Consider the following 20042-nt stretch of genomic DNA (forward strand, 5'->3'; position numbering starts at 1 on the left):
ATTACACGATACTCCATAAATATGTATAATTATGTATCGGTGAACTCAAATTTTTTATTTTTAAAAATTCACTTCTGATTAGAAGATAAAGGAGGAAGATACAGGTTATAATTTAAGTTTAGTTATAAAAAGCATTTGTCTCATGGTTGATACGAATGTATTAGGAGCAGGTAGCAACAAAAGAAGGCCCAGGTGGTATATCTGTCACAATCCTGCTCAATATCTGCCCACAGATCTGTCAGTATGAGTGGGTGAGAATTCATAGAGAAACTACATCCTCCAATACATTCCTGATATATATTAAGAGATAAAAAATCTGCTCTGGCAAATGGGATCTTATTTCAATTTGAATCCTATTCAGTTGGAGCCAGATTTTACAAATAAACTTTATCAAGGTAACTTTGGGATTTAGATTCACACCACATGCCTTCGAAATCTAATCAGACCACATACAGTAAGTATTCAGCTCATTCTGACTCCAAAGATAAAAAATGTCATACCCAGGCTTATTGCCAGAGACAAGGGATGCAGAGGTAATCAGAATCCAAGTGGCATGTGACATCCATTGTTAGATGGTTATTTCATACTCCCCTTCCCCACAGACAATACAACCTTTGAATTGTTACCTTAAATATACTCTTTCATTTTTCAAGTTTCTTTCTGATTCAATTCTTGAATTTTCTTTTTTCTTTTCTTTTCTTTTTTTTTTTTTTTTTTTTGAGGGAAAAGCTCAGAGGGATTAAAAATAAAAACCACTGATGGACTTTCTTTGAGACATACAATGATGGCTTAGAAAACAAGTAAAAACACACCCTATAGGTTTAAGTGGCTACCTCTTACAGCCCAAGGAGTCCACCAAAGCAACTGGGATTACCCCAACATCATGAAATCAGTTTCTAGTGCCGCCTAGGGCCTAAGTCAGTTAACTTACAAGTATATACAAGTCCCAAGAATGTGCAAGGTGTTCACCTATTATAAAAGGCATCTCCTACTGTTGGGAACTATTTTTCATTTTCGAATGCACCAAGCATCATAGTACAGGGTCTGTTTAGTAACAAACAATACCAAACAAACAATGAAGGCCAGAAATTCTACTTAAAGTGTTTCTGGTCTATGGCCATACCACCCTGAATGCGCCCAATCTCTTCTGATCTCGGAAGCTAAGCAGTATCGGGCCTGGTTAGTACTTGGAAGGGAGATAAAGTGTTTCCTCACTAAATGTTCAGTTCCTGGTATATATGACATTTGGAACTCAGTTTTCCTAATATTTAGAAGCGGTTAAGCCACACCCCCAATAGCACAGTTATAATGATACAACCAGCGAGACTGAGGATGTGCAAAAGATACGGGGCCCCTTCAACTCAATACAGGAAAACTTCCAAGGTAACTTTTCTAGTCTTACTTGGGAACCAGTCAACAGCACAAGAAATACTGACAGAATCCAGGCAAGATAGAAAAACAATGGAAAAACCCAGTAACAATTTTCTGTAATACCATACATTTGAAGAAATCATCTATTGGAAATTTATTAAAGTTTCTCCAAAGATGCTTTTTTGGAATGGACCCATCATTTGACCTAGCTATCCCATTGCTCAGTTTATATCCAAAGGACTTAAAATCAGCGTACTTCAGTAATGCAGCCATATAATGTTTATAGCAGCTCAATTCACAATAGCTACATTGTGGAACCAACCTAGATGCCCTTCAGTAGATGAATGGATAAAGAAACTGTGGTATATATACAGACTAGAATGTTATTCAGCCATAAAGAAGAATAAAATTATGGCATTTGCAATGAATGGATGGAGTTGAAGAATACCATGCTAAGTGAAATAAGCCAATCCAAAAAAAAAAAACAAAGGCCAAATGTTTTCTCTGATAAGGGATGATGATACATAATGGGGGGCAGGAAGGGGGGAATGAAGGAACGTTGGATTGTGTAGAGGGAACTGAAGGATGGGGATGGGGTTGGGGAAAGGAAAGATAATGGAATGAGACAAGCATCATTACCCTATATACACGTATGATCACACAAATGACGTGACTCTACATTGTGTACAACCAGAGAAATGAAAAGTTGTATCCCATGTGTGTACAATGAATCAAAATAATAGAATAAGATAAATTTTTTAAAAAGAGATCATGTGGATAGAGCATCAGGGCATGTTAGATCATCACATGGATGGATTACTAGAAACACTGAGCTGTGTTAATTTAAAACTCACTGATGTAGGATCACTAAACCAGATATTATTTCTCCTAGGAAAAAGTCTAAGGAAGTATGCGTCATGAAATGTGTTTAAGTAACCAGTTATCATGGTGACTTAGGTAAAAGAAATACTTAGTATCTCTAAGTTGTTGCCTTATCTATGAAGTGGGTATAACATCAAGGAGAGGAGACAAGAGGAGACAAAAGGAGTCAGTGTTCCAACAGTGGGCATTGTTCCCTGCCTACACAATGCAGTTTCCCCTTCCTTCTTCCTAAACAAACTCTGATTTTCATTAATTAGTAAGCCAAACAATTAAATAAGCTTCAAGATCAGAACCTGAAAAGTCTGGACCAATCAAAGCACTGAAATCCCTGGCAATTAATAATTGTCAATCTGAGGTTGGTATGTGCCTTAAAATGGCCCAACCAGACTCAGGATAAGGGCTTAGCTTCCACTGGAGGAGAGGCTCTCTGCTGGTGGAGAGAAAGAGGAAACATGTAGTCCTTACCATCTTGAAACCACAAAAGCAACCAGATTTAGGATAAACAGACACTGTGGCCTACAGGGAGGAGAGGGAGAACCTGGGTCCTTAATAATGCTGTTAACCAACCAGAGACACCACCTCCAGTTACAGCAATAACATTTCCTTAATCCAGTTTGAGTTGTTTCCTGTTACTTGCACCCAAAAGCGTGCCAGCTAATATAGCTCTTAATAACAGGAGGAAATAAGTCTGTGCCCTAGTTTCAGAACTAAGAAGAAAACAAGTAGGAAAATTTTTCAGTTGATGGGACTAATGGGGATTTTTCTGCCCCCCTTTAGTAATAAGTGTGATACCAATTTCTTATTGAAGAATAACCTTCTTATCAAGAATAACCTTAAAGAGAAAATCATTTAAAAACATATCTTGGTCACGAGACAGTGGCTATGCCAGAGGTGTTATATCATTTTTATTTGATTACTTGTCTGCATCAGGGGAAAAAAACGTGGTCTAAAATAACTGGAATTTGAACCTTTTACTATGGTAGAATCTAAAATTTTACTTTGTTTTTGCTGACAGGGAACAGGGAGGTGAAACAGGGAGAAAAGACCACAGGTATTAATCAACTACAAGCATGCTATAGTTCACTGATGACTGTTCAGTGTTGTGAAGAGCAGATGACATTGAATCCAGCTTATCTGGTACCTTGTTCCTCTATGATGTTGGAGTGACGAGGGAAGTGATGGAAATTTCTGAACTTCATGCAAAAGATTATCTCTTGGCCCTAAATTCCTCAGCCATAGTTCCCTATCGCTAGGGTCTGGATGTCTGGATCCCCATAAAATCCATATGTTGAAATATAAGCTCCACAGTCATGTTACTAGGAGGTGGGGCTTTGAGGTTTGGAGAGGTGATTAGGTCATGGGGACAGAGATCTCATGAATGGCAAGAGTGTTCTAATAAAAGAAGCCTGAGGGAGCAGGTGTGACCCTTCTGCCACATGAGGACAACCTGAGGTGTTATCAATGAACCAGAAAGGGGGCCCTCACCAGACTCAGAATCTGCAGATTCCCTTGTTTAGGACTTCCCAGCCTCCAGAACTCTGAGAAACAAACCTGTAATTTATAAGCCACCAGTTCATTGTACTTTGCTCAGGAGGCCTGAACAGACTAAGATACCTACCCACCCTGCTGCAGCAATGAGGCCCCTAGTTCTCGCTCCTATCTCAGTGGAAAATACTGGTAAGTTTGGCCACAAAGAGACCTGAGCCTCCTGTGGAAGCTGTGCACTTGGTTACGTCCCTTGTCGACACATATGTTCAACAACCTGGAGAACATGAGGAAGGTAGTCATGAACCTGTGGTCTCCTGTTGGACTTCCTTGCTGCATGCCAGGGAACCCATAACAAAAGTTCTGCCACAAAACAAGACTCACACCTGGGTCAGTGTACAACCTACGACCCTGGTTGGCAAAGCCCTGGGCAGCTAGTCATGTGGGTGAATGTGAAGTAGTTAGGAAGCCATCATCCGCCAGAGCCAACGGAACCAGCCAGGGCTTTGGTGCCTCCAAGTCTGATGAGGAGTGAGGGCAGAGGCAGACCCCCGAGGATTTGTAGAAAAGGCCATGGTCTCACGCCAGCAAGTCAGGCAATAAAAGTTGGGTTGAACAGTCCTATAAGAGGATCCTAGGAATCAAAGATGGGGTCAAAAGATTACTTCCAACCACATGGTAAAAAAAAAAAAATGACTCAAAAGGGAAGCACAAACAGTTACTTCTACACCTAACTCAAAACTGAATTCAGCCTCAAGAGGTTTTTAAGATAGTCTGCTAGAGGAAGATGGGGAAACCAACGGGCAGTACACTCTAGACAACCAGGATCTGTCCTCAGGAGGAGAGACCTAGTGGATCAGAGGGCAGGGATGGAGAAAGGAGGTGTGCTGGCCTCAGAGAAATGGCTATGTCCCCAAGGATGCTGCATGTGGCCTGCCTAGGTCCACAGGTTTGCTTGGTAACCCTGGAGGAAGAAGCAGAAAGTGTGCTCTGCACAGGGCAGGGGAAGCTGTGCTTGGGACCTTCTACAGGGACATAACTGGACTGTGGGGACAGGAGACAAACAAGCTTACAAAGTGCTTATAAACCCCCAAGTCAAAGAAGTGACAGCCACGCAGGTCTTTTCCCATGGAGACGTCAGTCCTGATCCTTCTGTGCTATGGAGCAAAGTCAAGAGAGCAAGGAAGGACGAGGCAGAGTGCTTTGGATTACGACATGCAGCTCAGAGCTCTGCTATTTAAGAGTTCAGTCTGAAAAGAAGGTCACTAAACTGGGCTTCAAACACAAGGCTGGGGGGCATGGCAGCAAAAGAGGGTCCTGAGAGCTCCTGGACCACAAGTTGCAGCAAACCAAAGCTGATTAATGTAAGAATAAGTACGACTTGAGCAGGTGGAGGAAAGGCCTTCCCCTCTCCCCCAGAGAGCAGAGCCAGGTGAAACCGTGGAGGATGAGAGGGAACGATACTCTCTTCTTGTCTTCCCTCCTTTCCTTCCTGACACTCCCAAGAACAGAGCAGGGAAACCAGGCAGACTCTCTTAGGCATGCTTGGCCCCAGCTGAGAAAGGCCTCCTTGCCCAGCAGCCTAAGGACAGGGTGCAGGATCAAGGGTATTTGTGGGAGACAAAAGAATCCACTCTGGCTAGTTGAAGTATAAGCCTCATTTATTCAAGCATACAGATGGCTCACAAAATTGCTGGAATATCTAAGAAGCTCTAGGCTCAGACTCCAAGAACGAAACCCAGATTTGCACAGAAATAAGCAGCCAAGGAGCTTCACCGGGGAGCTGCTACATCAGAAGCCCGCTGCCTCAGCTGCCAGCCCCCGAAATCCCTCCCCTGCCACAACCCCTCAAACCACATCCGACCCTGTGCTTTGCTTCCTTCCCACATAACTCGGCTCCCAAAAAAAATTTTACGTGGTACAACTTTCCAATAGGATCTACATCACATAAATGCAAGAAAGGCTAGGAAACCCAGGTGGGATAATAAAGAAGGAATAAATTCCTGGACACGTATATCTTGCCAAGATTGAACCATGAAGAAATAGAAAAACTGAAAAGACCAATAATAAGCAACAAGATGGAATCAGTAATCCAGTCTCCCATCAAAGAAAAGCCCAGGACCAGATTGGCTTCATTGCTGAGTTCTACCTGATATATAAAGAACTAACACCAATTTTTCTTAAATTGTTCTAAAAAACTATAGAGGAGGGAATTTCCCCAAACTCATTAAACATCAGCATCACCTGATACCAAAACCAGACAAGGACACCACCAAATAGAAAGCTACAAGCCAATATCCTTGATGGATATTAATGCAAAAATCCTAAATAATATACTGGCAATCCAAATCCAACAGCACACTGAAAGAATTATTCACCATGATCAAGTGGGATTCATCCCATGAAAAAGCTGAAAGTTCACTATATGTCACAACAGCCAGGAAATGAAAATAACCTAAGCGTCCATCAAGTGATGAATGGATGAAAAATTATGGTACATAGGTATAATGGAATATTGGTCAGCCATAAAAAAGAATGAAATCCTGTCATCTGCCACAACATGAAACCAGAGATCATTATTTTAGCTAAAATAAGCCAGGCACAGAAAGACATGTATGATTTCACTCATATTTGGAATCTTAAAAAGTTGATCTTATGGAAGATGACACTAGAACAGTGGTAACCAGAGACAGGGGGAAGGAGGGGGAGGGAAAGGTTAATCAGTGGGTGCTGAGTTACAGTTAAATGGGAGCAAGAAGTTCTGTGCGTTATTGTGACTACAGATATAATTTGCCATGACCTACATGGCCAGCCGTTTATTCAGGTTGCCAAGCCAAGCAGAGAGGGGACTGAGAAAAGACAAACGGACACACAAATAGAGAAAAAGCCGGGACCCCGTGGTTCAGCCAACCCCTGATGGGGGAAGACGGACTACAAGCAAGCTTGCACGTTTATTATATAGGTTTAAATATCAAAGGGATTTATTGTGAGAAAGTTTCTTCAAAGCAAGCAGAATCGAGGTCATAAGTATGAGCAACCCGATGATGATCACCAGCTGTGCCCATAACTTTCCACTTCTGAGTGGCTGGCGTCTGAACCTCCAGGACAAGAACTGAAAAGCCCCATGGCTGCACAGAACCTCCCATTGAACAGGGCATCACCATGGCAACTGGGCTATCTCGATTGGTGCCGAGAGTTCTCCAGAGGGGCATTGCCTCTGTCAGAGGACAGTCCAGGACCCATAATTCAGTCGATACTCCTGACAATAAGTATGGACTGTATATCAAAAACTTAGAAGAAAGGAATCTGAATGTTTTCACTATAAACAAATGATAAATGTTTGAGGCCACAGACATGTACAACTTGATTTAAGTATTACACACCATATAATGTAAAATAAAATATAAAAATAGCACTTGGGGGGCTGGGATTGTGGCTCAGCAGTAGAGTGCTTGCCTAACATGTGTGAGGCACTGGGTTCGATTCTCAGCACCACAAATAAATAAACAAAGATTTATCAACAACTAATAAAAGTGCTTTAAAAAACAGCACATAGTATCCCATTAATACATATGATTTTATGTATTTATGTGTCAGTTTAAAAAATTTAAATTGAAAAAAAAAATAGGTTTTTGCTGCTATTGTTTTTAGTGGTGCTGGGGATGGAACCCAGGGTCTCATGCATGCTAGGCAAGCCCTCTACTCCTGAACTAGACCCCTGGCTCTACATAGGAAGTCTTGCTACAGTGATGGTTGTGTGGATTCCTGAGAAGAAGGATATTATACTCCACAGAACTTCTGAAAGTGAAGAAAACAGAGAAAAAATTTGGCCAGTCACAAACAACAAAGAATCTACCACTCTGTCTATATACAGTAGGCTAAAAATGTTTTTCTAACCCCAAGCTCTAGAAGCAGGACAGCAGATGAGAAATGAAAACTCTTCGTCTCTGAAGATATAAAGGTCACAAGTATTTTATCAACTTTTCATTCTCTAAAGAGAAAAATACATAATGAATCCAAAGTACCCAGAGTAAGAAGGGCCTTTCAACAACCACCCTTCTCCTGAACTGAGACTCAATCATCTTCACTTTCCACAGCTATCAAAGTATAACTGCAGCTATGCACACACACACACCTGGGCCTGACTACCAATAGCACCTTCTGCTGGCTGTCCCTCCTGCCCAGCCCATGTTCAATATGCATAACCATGCACACAATAAGCCATCAGTTCCCAACCTCAGCATGTTACTGATTCATTTTCTTACTTAAAATCAAAGTAATACTGATAAGCGAACAAAGTCCCTTCGAAATAGTAATGACGCTGCCATGTGCTCAGTTCTCAGGGTCCTTACGTGCTCTCCTTGGTAAGTGACAGACCTGAGGCAACAGCCCTCAGGGCTCTGGCTCCTTGTCCCTTCTTTCTACTCTGCCACCCACTGCCTCTGGCTGAAAACTCATTTAAGGGAGATGCTGAGATCCATCAGAAACAGAATTCAAAATAAAAGGTGATCCACATACCAAAAAAAAAAAAAAGGTCCAGTAATAAATTCTTACTTGTTTATGAGTGGAATACTAAGGGCCCAACCAGCAGCAAAGTCTGGATATTTAAAAACCGTAGGATTTTCAGAAAAGGCATAGTGGTGAATTACTGAAGATTCTTCATCATGTAATGCTTTTCCTAAAAACCATTCCTGTTAGAAAAAATATAAAATGTCATTTTATTAAAAAAAAATTTCATGAATTACCAAAAGCAAAGTCATACTTTTAGTTTTAGTTAATTAAAGATCTTGAGAGATAGAATTAACACAGATTATGTACTTTTGCAGAATTGGAACAAAAATATAATTAAACCAGTATGACAATGAATATATCATAATCTTTATATATTAAAAATAGTTCAGGATCAGATATCAGGATGAACAAAATTTTAATCATCATTATACCATAAATACATAAAAGTGGTATTTGATAGAATATTCCATATAAAAATACTAAAGCAAAGAGAACAGTAGCTCCTATGCTCTAATGAGGTTTTCAAAGAAGGATCTGAAAGATTTTTTTGAGAATCAGTGTCTCTTTTATGCACTTATTTATTCATTCATTCAATTAATATTTATTGAGACTCTCCAACAGGCAGCAATATTGCTTATGCCATAGCAGAGAGATAGAAATTAAACAAGTAAATACAGCAATTGACTGACTGGTGCCCTGGATAAAATGGGAAACATGTCATGTAACAAATGAATAGAGACAAAACAATATCAAGGAGTTCACGGTGCAAAAATCTGAGGAAGAGCAATTGAGATGTTTAACACAAAAGTCCTTGATGATAAAATACATGTAGGGTGGCAAGCATACACTGGGCTTGGGAAACATGGTCTGAACCAGACAGGAAGAAGACAGACCAGAGTGGGTTTTATGTATGAGAGAAAAGGAGCATGAGACTTATTCTAAGGGCAATAAAAGATTTCCACTTCTGGCCACAACAGAATAGCCTGGATTAGATATACACTACCACTAAAAACAGGTATGAACGTTGGAGAAATACCTAAACAAAGGATTGAAGGCAACAAATCTTTGACAATAACAAAGGCAGACAGGACGTGAAGGGCTAAGGTTTCACAACTGAAAAAACCCATCAGTGGGAACCCAAGATTGGCCTCCTCTTTCCCAAGGGAACTTTCTGGCTTCTGAACTGTGAATAGCATGCAGAAGAAAGTCACAGCTGTAAACTTCTGCAGCCTTACTGGACTGAAGAAGTAGAAGCTGGTGCTGGGGACTACTAAAGACACTTACAGGGAGTGAGTCTAAGATCAAGATTCAGCAGACAATTTTTCCTCAACTACCTTAGCTACGTGTGCGCACACACTACACATACACACAAACATGCACACAAAGTGAAAAAATAAGAATCAAACAGGAAGCAGAAGTAGAGAGGCTAAAAAGCTGAGCAAAGCTTTCAGAAGTCTATGGTGCTGGGGAGACTCTACCAGATGAAAGGGTGCCAGGAGTAAGGATGATTTGTAAACAGACTTATCTGAACCAGGCCTGTGATACAGAAGAATATTATATTCTCCTAAAGAAAAGTTCTATCATCTCATTCACAGCCCTCTTAATTTTTCACATTAAATATGTGATGTTTGGTCAAAAAGTACAAGACAGGAAAAGAAACAAGGCCAAATCAAAAACAAAGCAATAAAGTGAAAAATACAGATGTACAGGTAAATTTTGCAGTTATCAAGCAAAACCTTAAATATGATTAATATGTTTAAGAAAGTAGATGAAAAGATGGACAACTGTACCAAAGTACTAGAATTTATAAACAAGAGTCAAATGGAAATATATTGAATGATGCAAGAACTGAAGTTAGGAACTCAAAAGGATATTAAACACAATGAAAGAGAGGATTAGTGATCTAGAAGCAAGTATGTAAAAGATATCCAGACTAAGGCATCAAAAGGAAGAAAATACAAAAAAGTACTTGAGTTCATATGAGGTACCTTGAAAAGATCTAAAATACATGAAATTGGAAAACAATGGTATGAAGAGAGAGGGAAGGGAAATGAAGCAATAGTTGAAAACATTTAAAATTTTCTAAAACTAATAAAATTCATCAAGCCATAGATTCAAGAGCTATATAAATTCCAAACAGGATGAACAAAAGCAAACCACACACAAGCACATAATGGTAAAATTGTTGAAATCCAAAGATAGAGAAAATTTAAAAAGCAGCTAGTGAAGAACGTTCAAGGAAGAAGGCAAATGCGTACAACATCTCTTTCAACACAACGAAGATAAGATACGCAGTTGACTTCTCAAGTGAAATAATGGGAGGTGAAGACAATGGTACAACATCCTTACAGTGACTGAAGAATGACTGCCCACCTGGAACACCATACCCAGTGAAAATATCTTCAGTGGAATGGGAAACAACTGGAAGTTTCTGAGCAGGTGAGTGGTACGATCTGAATTATAGAGGAGCTAGATTATTAGGATGGTAAGAGCAGATATGAGAACAGTTAGGAGGCTCTACTAATGGTCAAGGCAAGAGATGACAGTGGCCTGGAGTAGAAGTATTAAATGTGGAGAGAAGACAGATGACAGAGATATTCTGGAAGTAGATCTAGCTTGACAGACAAACATGGAGTTGAAGAAAAAAAGAGGAAACTATCATAAATCCTAGGTTTTTGTATGAGCAACTTGACAGACAGTGATGCCATTTCTGAGAATAGAAGAACTGAGGATGGAAGAGGCTCAAGAGGGCATGAAGAACTCAGTTTTGAAAATATCAAGTCTGAGGTTTGTTAGATAAGCAGAGATATAAGTGGACAGTCTGATACAGGAGTGGGGAACACCTGTTCACTCCCTCACTTCCTTCGACTCTGCTCCAATGAGCCCTGATCCCTAAGGTACTCCCTGAACATCCTACATGAGCCCACTCTCAATCTCTTTTCCCCCCTTCAGCTTTTTCCCCATAGCACTTATTACCAACTAATGTATTCTATATTTATTTGCATTTGACCACGATTTTCCCTGAAACATGAATATTATCTTGCAGGCATGGATGTTGTCTATTTTGTTCACTGTTATCTCTCTAGTATCTCTAACATGTAATGGGTGCCTGGGAGCTTTTTGTTAAATGAATGGAGGGAGTCCTGGGGAGAGACTGAAGAAGCTAAAACATAATAAATCAAGTTATACCCTAAGTTTGAAAAGTTTTGTGTCTTTTCTTTCTGATTCATCAAATGCCACCTTATTTTATTCATTGTAAAAATATAAAAGCAGGAGGGTATGGTGCTTAAGTACCTTTAAATAATTTTTAAGAGCCTTATTGTGCTTGTGGTTATATCACAAGTAACTCCCAGAGTCCTAGTTTTGGTCAATTCAGCAACAGGACATTAACAGCACATGTGTGACAGTTATTAACATAACTGTAGGTTTAGATTCACAAATGCACATGATGACTTTCTTCTTGATACTTTGTCTATGGATAATTAAGTCATTACCGGGTTAGAAGAATGCCCAGTAATGATCAAAGGCAAATAACCTCAACTTGAGACGATTTCAACAGCTTTAAAAAAAAAAAAAATCAATAACATAATTCTTTATCAAAACTATCAAACATTCACCAATGTGAAAATCACCCCATTTAAAATACCATGCCACTATATCCTATAAAGAAAATAAATACCTTGGTATATTTTAGCACCCTTCTTACTCATCTTTAAAACCTCTCATTCCAAATTAATTAATCTTTCACTATTAAAACCTCTCATTACCTAATTTTATGTAAAACATGCTGTCATATTTTATCTCCTAACTGCCGTGTTCAGCTATCATGAACTATGTAAGATTGTTTTTCATTATTTTTGTGCAGGTTATTATACACAATTTTAAGGAAGAAACTAATATAGAATTTATGGAAAGAGTCACACTCCCCATTTTTATTAATGACTTTAATGGCCTCACAGAAAGGACAATGATAGGCACTATATAACATTTCACCTCTATTAAAAAATAAATCCATGGTACCAAAAATAATTAAATAAGTAAATCCAAAAAGTCAACGCACTTCATCAAAACACACACCTATGAAAAGTGTACTATGGGAAAAAAAGAAAGACATCAAACAAGAATTGGAAAAATTACAGAAGCCACCTAGAAGTCATTTAATAAAGATTTATTTTTTATATTTAAAATACTGGATAAACAGTATCAACTTTGTAAGAATGGCTGAAAGATATTAAAGGAAAATATCAGAAGCAAACAAAATGCCTGATTTCTAACAAATTACATAATTATTGTTTTAACGTGGCTTACTTGTGTCAATAGCAAAGTCAGGTTTGCTTTGTGCAAACTGTAAAATCTTAGGAAAAAAGAAAAAAGGGTTTAAAAAACCACACAGGTTTGAGCTAACTTCAATATTATGTAATCTTTATTCCTTAATGTTAGTTTCAAAAGAAATAAAACATCCTAGACATTTTTTTTTTTCCTGAGACGGCAGAGTTAAGAAAAGATGGGGAAAACGTCTCATTTCACCTCTGTTCTGTACTCGCTTTTCATGAACTTGCTTTGAACTTTTACATTTATCATCCAATTTCCATTAAAAAGCACAGTGAGTCACCATCCCCTGTACAGAATTAGAGCCATGGATAATGGAAAAATAATCTGCAGGTGAAGCGAACACCAGGAGAAGGCTGAAACGCCTACATCCTAAAAAAGATTGGGGAGTTTTTCTCAAGTCAATAAAACCAAACCAAAACAAAACAAAACACAGAAGCTTAAGGAAGGATTTACATAAAACATGGCGACCAAGTACAGAGATGCTGACTGACATCATTTGAAAAGACTGGACGAGTCAGGTTTGTAACTTTTCTCTTCTTTGAAGACTTTGTTTTTTCACCTAACAACCTTCTCATCTAATTACATTGATAACGTCCCAGAAATCAAAAGCAAAAACAGAAATCATATGGATCCTTCCATCTAAAGATCATCAAAATCAGTTGTTTTTATTACAGTAACAGACTTTCCAGTTTGGAGAACTCAATCTAATGACCCCAATTGCCCTTCCTCACATCTACATTAACACACCAAGCAGGAAGCCAAAATTGGCCCTCATTTCCCAGAAACTCATTAAGCTACATTCTTTTCTAGAGTGGTCATCTGGGTGGTGCAGGTATCTCATGGTACCAGAAAGGGTCCCACTCTGCTTATCCCAAGTCTAAAGGATCCCATAAAGCAACCAGGTTCTTGAAGAGAGCTGAATTGACTTGATTAAGTCTTGACATGTCTCCAGGGCAGCCTTCTAAATCCCCTGAGCCTTTGAACACAGTCTGGAAGGAAAGCTGGTATGTTAGGGTTTTCAGTCCTTCACAAAGTGTCACTGACCACTCCTAAATGTTCAACACTCTGCTCAGGCTAGGGATTCAGAGGTAAACAAGATCCAGTTGCTTATCAAACTTGCCCAAAATAAGGCCTAAAAATATGAAAGTGGTAGTGAACTTCACTGAGTCTCTCTAATGCAAGACTTCTCACATCATTCCTTCTCAAATAGAAAGGTACCCTCTTCTGCTAATTCCTATTCATCCTACAGGACTCAGAGTAAGCATCCTTTACTGTTCTGACCCTCCCAGATTAGGCTCAACAGCCTGTTGTACGCTTCTAACAGCATCTTATGCTTCCCCTTATTATAGATGATTTTTTGAACTGTAATTGATTCACTAAAGTCCCCTGCTCTTTTGTACCCTCCATGTGCTCAGGACCCTTGTCTGATTTACTCTAGCTCCTGCTCTCCATGGTGCCTAATACACTATTGGTACTCAAAAATATTTCTATATAAATTAATACATATATTCATTGACTGATAAAGATAAAAATAACCAATTAAGGTTTATTTCTAGGGGGAACTGTTTCCGAACTCTTCTGTGTGTGCTTTTTTTTGACTCTAAAATTCCTAACACATATAAATAGATTTTTTTGTATTTTCTATTTCTATTTTCTATGTATGGGCTCACCATACATTCCATTTCTCCATAAGCCAAAAGAGAATTTTTTAACATAGCTTCCAGATATTTACCTATTCCTTGATTCCTTCTCATTTTAAATTGTCTTTGTTAGATTCAAATACCTCTTAATCAAAATTAAACTTTTCTCCAAAGCACTGGCCAGAAAGTATAAATACTAGCATTGAAGTTGTACTTACCTTAGATGGATCGTACCGTCTAAGTGTAGATAAGAGTTTTGGAATTTTTATTCTTGTCTCCTCTTCACAGAAGAAAATCCATGATGAATTGTGGCTATATGTTCCAGAAAAGCTAACACAAAGAAATAAGTTACAGTCATCGTTTGTGTAAAATGAGTTTACAATAAGACTTAAAACTGGTAGGTGGGAAATGGATGAAGTTCAAATAGAATGGTAAGACATCTAGAGGGTTTTTTCTCTATATTTGTCCTGATTGTATAGAGTTTCAACTTATAGTAAAGTCAGACACCAATCATCTACAGAACAGCTAGAGATCTTAAAGTTAATTGTCTCCATAACAATACCAGTTCAGAAGATGAATAATTTTCAAATATCAACTTGAAGCATTTCATCTTTTAAGAATGAAGCACAGTTAAAATTAAAAGTTATGCCTGAATAAGAACCAATCATGAAATCTGTTTAATATGGTAATCATAAAAGGTAAAATTCAAATTTACTTCACTTATTGACTGAGGAAAAACACCTTCTTAATTCAAAAACTAGAGAGCACAAAAGCGGTCAGCTTGAAATGTCAGTTCTTTACACATCTGAGTTAAACACACGTACTGAGGCAACAGTGGGAGTATGGTCCATGCACCTTCCTGCTTAGCCAGCTCATGAAGAAGGAGGACTGTGGGCAGTTCCTAAAAAACATAAGGAACAAAGGAAATTAGTACAACTGGGCTGGGGATATAGCTCAGTTGGTAGAGTAAGCACAAGGCCCTGAGTTCAATCCCAAGTACCGAAAAAAAAAAAATAAAAAAAAAAAGCAAATTAATGCAACTGATCAAACTCTTGACTGCAGTGTTCAAAGAAAAGAATACAACTGACCAGTCTCCTGCCTCGCCCCACCCCCCCCTCACAAAAAAGATGCAGGTACATCTAAAGATCCAACATGTTACTCTTCACAATGTTCTTTCTGGTTTTCTCAGAAGTTACTGCAAGTATCTTGGTTGAATCCAAACAACTACTCTGCCACCCAGATACCCTACAGTGCTCAAGACCGATGAGGAGGGTCTTCAGTGACACTCAGCATTAACCAGAAATTTGCAGATCTGCAAAGGTAACTAGAAAGGGAAGAGCTCTAGGGAAGCAGTCAGGGATGATTCAGAGGCACAAAAACAGTTTTTTTTTTTTTTTTTTGTTTTATACACAAGATATGTAAAATATGCTAAATAAAATCCTGTGGCTAAACAAGAAGATACAATATCTAATCTATCTCAAGTTTTTTTTTTTTAAAGTAGTTGTTTAAAGTGCTCTAAAAATGATCTTTAAAAGTGCTTGAGAGCACCACAGAAATGAAAAGTTGGATCTAAATACTAGATATATAATCTTTAATTACTCAAGCAAAAAAAAAAAGGGATAACAGAATGTTGGAATTTTCAAATTTATAAATATAGAAGGAACTAAGATTCAGAAATAAGGCACAACTGTGGTTGTGGTTTACATAAGTAAATATGCATACATATATACAAAGAGTGAAATTTTAAGGATTTAAGCTTTGAAGTAAAGCACTATTCACTATATTTCAAGTCTTTATAAAAGGCAAAAGTCAGAACTTCATATCTGATATGGCGAAACCTCCTCTTCTAACAAACTGTATTATATCCTGTGTTTTTGGCTAGTTATAATATTATATTCCTGGTAACCGTCATTACAGACAGAATTTAAGAGTAAATGCTTAAATATTTAAAATATTAGTGCACCAGTGTGGTTCCCACACCAGTCTTCAAGCTTATATATATTTATTACTTTAGAAAAGAGTAGTTTTTATCATAAATCACTGGAACTGAATATCAAATAGACCTCATTGCTTTCATTTATGTAGTATTCATTTCAACTTTCAGGTACAAATATGAAATGTAAAAACAGTAATCAAGGTTAAATCAGACAAACAATGGGGCACGTTAGAAAAAAGCAAACCTAAAGGATAAATTAGCAGTTACCCAAGAGAGGATGATATAAATAATTCAGGCCTTTCTACTGTCACTTCTGAATTATGCAACAATTTTCATTGTCTTTTAAAACTTGCTATATATATATATGCAGACATTATATATATATATATATATACACACACACATATATATTCATGAAGGATTATATAAGAGCAAACAATCATGTGTAAAGAAACTAATGATATTACCATTTGCATAAACCTGAAATAACGATGAGTGAATGCTAATGTAAACTAGACAAGAAAAGAAATATAGCAAGTACTTTTTAAAGTTTTACACAAAGTAAGTGCTAATGAGTTACAAAGTAGCAACTAAAATTATGATGAAAATTTTATAACAGTGGAAATATCTTCATGTTAAATGGGAAAAATAGACATGACTCCAACATTAAAACAAATTCATATATGAATAGCAGTTAAGGGAACCAGAAAATGGAAATGTTTGTGTCAAGATGATAGAAGGATGAGATATATTTTTAAGTATCCTTTAAAGGAGTTAAAACAGAGTTAGCATTTTTTAGAAACTGAGGGAAAATGAATGCAACTCACAATTTGACTTCCAAACAAGTGTTGCACATCCTAGTTACAGACACATATAATATTAACAGGTATTAAGTCAGATATTAATTGGCTTCCTTTTTTCCACTGCAAGGGTTCTTTCCTGGCAGAGACTAAGAGGTAGGTTTATGAATAACTTTTGCCACAACAATAAAAATGCCACAATGCTTTCGTCAGAACAAAGGAGTCAAATACTAGAAAGAAATAAACCCTGTGGATTATTAGTGAATCAAAATCATCCCTGGCTTTGTTACCTTTTGTTTACTAAAGCATACAATAGATTTCATATATGCTTCCATTTGTGAACACAAGAAGGGACACCAAGTTTGTTTTCCCTGTATCTCCAAATAGAAACACTCCAAAAACTTGCATGCCTTGTCAAGAACAGGTTCCAAAGGTGTGTGAGCCCTCAAAAACACAAAGTAGGTTCTACCTTCACACTCAGAATCCTAGTCTTGGTTTACTATAAACTATGGACATTTTAATTATAAATAAATTTTAGTCTACTAATCCTCAAAAGGCCCAAGGGTTTTTATTCTTATCATACACACACACACACACACACAGACTCACACATACTGAGATGTACTAGTGCCTCCAAGATAAATAATCAAAAAGGTCACAATAAAATCTTCTATCAGATGATTTGATCTCAATTCTTACCACGTGGAGTCATAGCCATTAATGTTCTACAAGACTGAGATCTCCTAAAAAGGTGCTGTGTCACCATCTTGCAGCATTTAAGCTTCAAAGCAAGTGTCTTCGGTAAGTCACTGGATAGGTGATGTAGAGTTACAAATGACAAAACCAAGGGAAGAGTAAGAAAATGTTGTATGCACGTTATCAAGAGCCGTTTGGAATAGAAGATGGTAAAGGCACGCTGCATGCCGTAAAAAGTTGATGTCAATCTAAATGAAGGCTAATCACCAGCTTGCTATTATTTCAAATCTAAAAGGTAAGGGAAAATTCCACCCATGACATATGCCCTAACCATGGCAAGCACACAGGGGTTAGAAATTAAATGATAAAATGTGGGCTGGGCACAGAAAAGGGAAAGCAAATGAAAATGTTGACTGCAGGGAAAAAGTGAACATTTGAAAACGGATTAAAACAGACAAATATTTAAAATATCATACATAATTTTAAGTATTTGGCATGACTGACTCTGAACCACTTTTGTCTTCTGCCTGTTTTTTGAAAGAATTCAATGATTTATGCTGTTGATCTCTCCTTTAGTCAGTAGACAATTTACCAGTATTTGCAACATGGGCTTACCTTAATTTAACCTCTACACTTAGAAGAATTTGGGTTTATGGGCTGTCTCATTCAGATAGAATGCTAAATTAGAAAGCAAAAGACAATACATTTGTTAAATATTAGGCAGAGGTTCTACAAGACTGAATTTCTATTTCAAGACTGATTCCCGTTAAACTGTAATTCCAAATTCCGACTATCATATAGTTTTTAGGCACTGAACTCAGCTTTTAAACTAACAAATAAATTATGATGAAAATTAACATCTGTTTATTGTTATGATTTCTTCCATAAGAGGTAAGTACATCTTATGAAGATAAGGGATGTGTAAAATGCTGTTTGGAACATACCTGAGACAGATTTACTAGCCTTTAAAATCCAGTATTCATTTATGGGCCAGTAGATTATAAGCGATGCTGTAATCATACACTTTCCAGGAATCTGAGTCTACGTTTAAAATATATGTAATGTTTTACTTTTTCCAGATCCCCGTCTTAATTATTAACTGTCCTTCCTAAAAAGAAAAATATTGCATCATTATTTATAAATTTTATTCTACAAACTATTTACTTTGAAATGTATTACTAAGTACATTTTTATAGCTCATATAAATCTGTTTTAACTAATCATTCATTCTCTCAGAAAAACAGTAAAGCTTAGCATTTAAGGATGAGGTTTCCGAAGACAAAGTACTTGCATCTGAATCCTAGCTCTTATTTTTTCTAGGCTTGTGATGTTGAACAAGTTCCTTAACCCAGCTGTGGCTCTATCTCCTTCTCTAATGAGATAACAAGAGTCACAGGGATCAAGTAAGTTAATACCTGCCAAGCACTTAGCGCATGGTAATGGTGTGACAGCTCCTACTGTTTTACAATATTCATTGAGCAGCCACTATGTGGCAGACATTGTTCTAGGGACCCAGAGGACAGCTGTGAAAAAGAAAAACAGGCAGAGTCCCTGTCCTCCTAGATCTCATGTTCTAATGAGGGAGACAAATAGTAAATAAATCTGCCAGACAATGTCAGGGACAAATGCTATAAAGACATACCAGGCAAAGGGACGAACAGGTCACAGTTTACTAACTGACAAGGAATCACTTCCATACATCTGCTGCGCAGATCTGCTGTGTGGGTGATTCCAGCTCAATCAGCAGTGTGGAGACCAGGCTTTGGAGTCCATCACAACAGACACTGGCCCGGCTCCACCACTTGGTAGTGATGTGAGCGTGGGTACATTACTTAATCTATGTCTCAGCTTCCTCTCAGCAAATTGGGAAGAAAACGGCAACTCGCAGTTAAATGAGCTCACACTTGGAAACAGCAGAGCACAGGGCAACAAAGTGAATGTGAAATAAAAATGATGCTGATGAGAATAGATAAAAAGTAGGCTTTGATTCTGACTCCACTTTCCAACTCTGTCTCTACTCCCAACTCCAGCCCCATAAACTCGATTCTTCGCCAGTGCCTCAAACTCCAGAGGAGCTCATCCTCCTTTCTTTCATCCCCTCACTAACATTGGGTGGGACACCCCTCCACCTGGTTTACTGCCTCCATCCATAGTTCTCACAGCTGCCTAAGGAAGGACTTCTGCAAACCCTTAACTATTTCAAGACTTAGTTCAAATGCCATAGACCTTTGCTTGCCTTTTGAGGCAGGGGTGGAGGTGTCCTTGACTGTGTCCTCAGGTCTGCACTGATTCAGGCAGCAATGCAACTGATGGAACCCCATGCTCCCCTGACAAGAGTGGGAATCCTGGAGGGAAGGCAAGTGCCATCCCAGCACCTGGAACAGGGCA

At 38.1% G+C, this 20042-nt stretch overlaps 1 protein-coding gene across 5 annotated transcripts in view; it reads right to left on the reverse strand.

Annotated features, from left to right (window-relative positions):
* The window catches only part of B3GLCT (beta 3-glucosyltransferase), a 115275-nt gene that overhangs the window by 42181 nt on the left and 53052 nt on the right, over positions 1–20042 (reverse strand). For all 5 annotated transcript variants that reach the window (XM_079135893.1, XM_079135891.1, XM_079135894.1 and 2 more), the window contains 3 exons: positions 15047–15123; positions 14441–14552; positions 8293–8429 (listed from right to left, as the gene is read on the reverse strand). In XM_079135893.1, coding sequence (XP_078992019.1) covers positions 8293–8429; positions 14441–14552; positions 15047–15123 — 326 coding nt within the window. The remainder of the gene's footprint in view (positions 1–8292; positions 8430–14440; positions 14553–15046; positions 15124–20042) is intronic.

The sequence above is a fragment of the Sciurus vulgaris genome (genome assembly GCF_902686455.1).
Source record: "Sciurus vulgaris genome assembly, chromosome: 4".
Classification (NCBI taxonomy): domain Eukaryota; kingdom Metazoa; phylum Chordata; class Mammalia; order Rodentia; family Sciuridae; genus Sciurus; species Sciurus vulgaris.